The sequence below is a fragment of the Cyprinodon variegatus genome, unplaced genomic scaffold (assembly GCF_000732505.1).
Source record: "Cyprinodon variegatus isolate N-32 unplaced genomic scaffold, C_variegatus-1.0 Scaffold1609, whole genome shotgun sequence".
In the NCBI taxonomy this organism is placed as follows: Eukaryota; Metazoa; Chordata; class Actinopteri; order Cyprinodontiformes; family Cyprinodontidae; genus Cyprinodon; species Cyprinodon variegatus.
The window spans coordinates 16,439-20,061 of record NW_015152062.1 but is presented as its reverse complement, the minus strand read 5'-3'; the positions used below and the strand labels follow the sequence as shown (position 1 = coordinate 20,061).

Here is a 3,623-nt window from a genome sequence, read left to right as displayed (position 1 = left end):
GATGGAAAATAACATTTAACTAATAAGCCTTGAGCACAAAAAGAATAAGGTGTCTCTGGTGGTGCATATTTATTTAGATCAAGCATGTTTTCATTCAGTAAAGTTACTCACAATGGATGGATTAACCAGACATTTTAGACAAGTAAGAGTAGAGATAATTTTACTCAAATAAAAGCTAAAAGTACAAAGCTGTAAAAAATATTCCTAAGGTCATTAAATAAGTTACCCAAGTAACTGTAACTGAATTAAATGTAACTAATATCTACCCACCTCTGAGTTGCTGCCACCGCCCTAAACCATTACAGACTCTTATTTTGAAACTCGCCACCGGAAGTTTTTTTTGCATCAGTTAGCTTGCCTCGTGCGCTGGTGGAGCATCACAACATCAACTCAGCCGCTGCGAAGTCGGGAAGCGTTGCTCTTACTTCGATGAAGGTAATAAAACATCTCTTCCTGGTTGCAGTGTGTACATGTATGTAAATAAATAGTTTTAAACCGATAGTTTGTTTATATTCAGTAAATCCAAACGGCGATGTTAGCGAATCTGCTGCTAATGAATCATCTGCTTTTACATCGCCTCTGTTTTATCCCTATAGTGATGTTATATCCTGTATCTATTGTTCCTCGTAGCATATGTTCTACCAAGCATCGTTAAACTTAGAAGCTCAGAGGTCAGGCCTTCCGTGTTTACATCAGCTTCAGGGTTTGGGTCTGTTGTCGGTCACCTCCACTGGTCTGCTGCTGGAGACAAACGCTGCAGGCCTCCATCTTCCCTCCCTCCATCCTCCATCCATCCCTCCATCCTCCATCCATCCCTCCATCCTCCATCCATCCCTCCATCCATCCCTCCATCCTCCCATTGGGCTCAAAAAGACCCAAACATGAAGCGACGGCCACCATGATGCGGATTTCTTCGTTTTTTTAAGGGATTCGATGGGTTTAAGGAGGTTTATGAGTTTAAAATATAAAGCTTAAGGTGGGGAGAGTGAAGAGTGGTGCATTGCAGTCAGGTGTGGAGGCGGAAGGGAGGGAGAGGGAGGGAGGATGGAGGAGACAGACTGAGGGAGGGAGGGAGGATGGAGGAGACAGACTNGACTGAGGGAAGGAAGGAAGCGAGGGAGGGAGGGCGGAGGAGACAGACTGAAGGAGGGAGGGAGGATGGAGGAGACTGACTGAGGGAAGGAAGGAAGCGAGGGAGGGAGGGCGGAGGAGACAGACTGGGGGGAAGGAAGCGAGGGAGGGAGTTAGGGTGGGAGGAGGAGACAGACTGAGGAAAGGAAGCGAGGGAGGGAGGAGGAGACAAACTGAGGGAAGGAAGCGAGGGAGGGAGGAGACAGACTGAGGGAAGGAAGAGTGGGAGGGAGGGAAGGATGGAGGAGACAGACAGAGGGATGGAAGCAAGGGAGGGAGGAGAAGACAGACTGAGGAAAGGAAGCGAGGGTGGGAGGGAGGAGGAGACAGGCTGAGGGAAGGAAGAGAGGGAGGGAGGGAGGAGGAGACAGACTGAGGGAAGGAAGAGAGGGAGGGAGGAGGAGACAGACTGAGGGAAGGAAGAGAGGGAAGGATGGAGGAGACAGACAGAGGGAAGGAAGCGAGGGAGGGAGGGAGGGAGGGAGGGAGGGAGGAGGAGACAGACTGAAGGAAGGAGGACGGAGGGGACAGACTGAGGGAAGGAAGGTAGGGAGGGAGAACAGGTGCGCCTCCAGCATCCGAGCTGGAATAGAGAAAAGTCACGATGCTGCTTGGTTTGATCCTGATCCAATCAGATTATCTGTTGGATACAAACATAAAGAGCAGCAAAATTTAGCTAGGCATAACAGGGATTAGATAAGTTTATTTTCTGATTGAATAAACCCTTAATAGTGTTTATTTTACAACATGCAGCTGCTCTATTTTGATCTTATATGTTTTTTTCAGTCTTTTTCCTTTTTCATACAATAACAAAATAAAATTATAAATATAGAAGGTAGAGTTCCTGATAACACAACAATTTAAAGTAGTGATGCTGGTGATGGTAAGGGGAAGCCTCATGAGGCTTTGAACCTTTTGGCCAAATTTGGCCAACAGTTCATGAGGCTCCATCTGAACATGTCTCCACCTACTGGTGGAGTGCAGAACTACAGTGTAAAATGTCTTAGAACAATCATTTAAGGTGCACAGTTTTTCTGCTGTTTTAGTGAAATAAACTCAGACAGACAGTGAAAGTGTGCAAATTGGGCAATGATGAGCAAAATTAAAGTTGTTAGTCATTTTTATTCAAACATAATAGTTTTTCCACATCTTTTGGTTTTAATCGGGTTGGAAGTTGTGTTCAACCAATCTTTTGGCTAAACCGACCTAATTTGTCAGCGTTTTTACCCAATCTATATTTTTACTAGGGCAAACCAATGCAAATTAGTCTCATTGACCATCAATTTTGGCCCCTCCTCTAAATGAATCACGCCTCGTCACGCGCTTCGGGGAAACGCCCCCTCCATTACTCGACACACGCCTCGAAGCCTCGGCTCATCTCATAACATCACTAATTTTATTTGTTTCTATGAGCTGAAATAGATCTTATGTTAATTGTTATTGCAATCTAAGCCCTTATTGATGTTTTTAGTGAATTAGCTGATGCATACATTTTTAGATCAAGCAAGTGGAGGCAAATGAAATATACCCTGTAAAGTAGTTTGGTCCAGGATCAGCAAGGTGAAGAAAAAAACAGCTTTATCCACCGGTTCCAGATTTCTCTTTTGTCTTTTATTCTGCACTTTTCACTCTGACAACCGTCCCTTGAGCTCCTAAGAGCTCAGTGCTTATCTAACCAATTGGCAACACACCTGCCCCCGAGTTGGACCAAGCCACAATTAAACAGGTAGAAAAAAAACAAAGTCTAAACAGAGAAACAACATTAAAATTGTATTACATGAAAGAATGAACGAATCTGCAAAATAAACAATGTGATACAAGATAACTCTAAAAGTGACTTTAAAGAAAAACAAACAAAGCATCACTCCAAAGGAAACCCTCTAAATGGTAATCAGTGCCATCATCTAGCTAATTTAGCAGGAGATAATTGGACAACGGTGAGTAAAAAGGAAAACAAATACCATGAATATACTTTGAAACAAAATAAACAATTTCCACCAATAATCCAGAAGTAATAGCTTTAACCTAAACATATAGATAGATAAATGCTAACACAAACAAACCCGGGATAGTAAGTGAAGCAAAGTTGCAAACTAATGTTTAAATTTAAGCATTACAAATCAGAAGAAAGAATAAGGGACAATTGGTGAAAACAAACTGAACCACTTTGTCACATCCTTACCCCCTAGCAGCCCAACTTGGAAATTAAAATTTCCAAGTAAATTTTTTTTTTTAAGAGCAGCTCAGGACCATTCGTGGGCGTAGCCCTCCTCTCAGCCAGTATTCATTAGGGATGGGCATCAGCTGTAAACCTCATGGTGATGAGGGTAGGGCTCTCATCAGAGGTTTGAATATAGACAAATCTGCTGTTTTTGAACAATTTCAATACATTAAAATGAAAAGGAAAAAAAAACAAACAAAAAAAACATCTATAATATCTCAAAGAGAGAGGGATTTGTTTTATCCAGTAGCACACACATTGTGGGGTAATC

At 42.7% G+C, this 3,623-nt stretch overlaps 1 protein-coding gene across 1 annotated transcript in view; it reads left to right on the top strand.

Moving 5' to 3' along the window:
* Positions 1-342: 342 nt before the first annotated feature.
* Positions 343-3,623, top strand: part of LOC107104079 (kinesin light chain 1-like) — a 7,327-nt gene continuing 4,046 nt past the window's right edge. Inside the window, exon 1 of the mRNA XM_015403997.1 lies at positions 343-435. Coding sequence (XP_015259483.1) covers positions 430-435 — 6 coding nt within the window. The 5' untranslated portion in view covers positions 343-429. The remainder of the gene's footprint in view (positions 436-3,623) is intronic.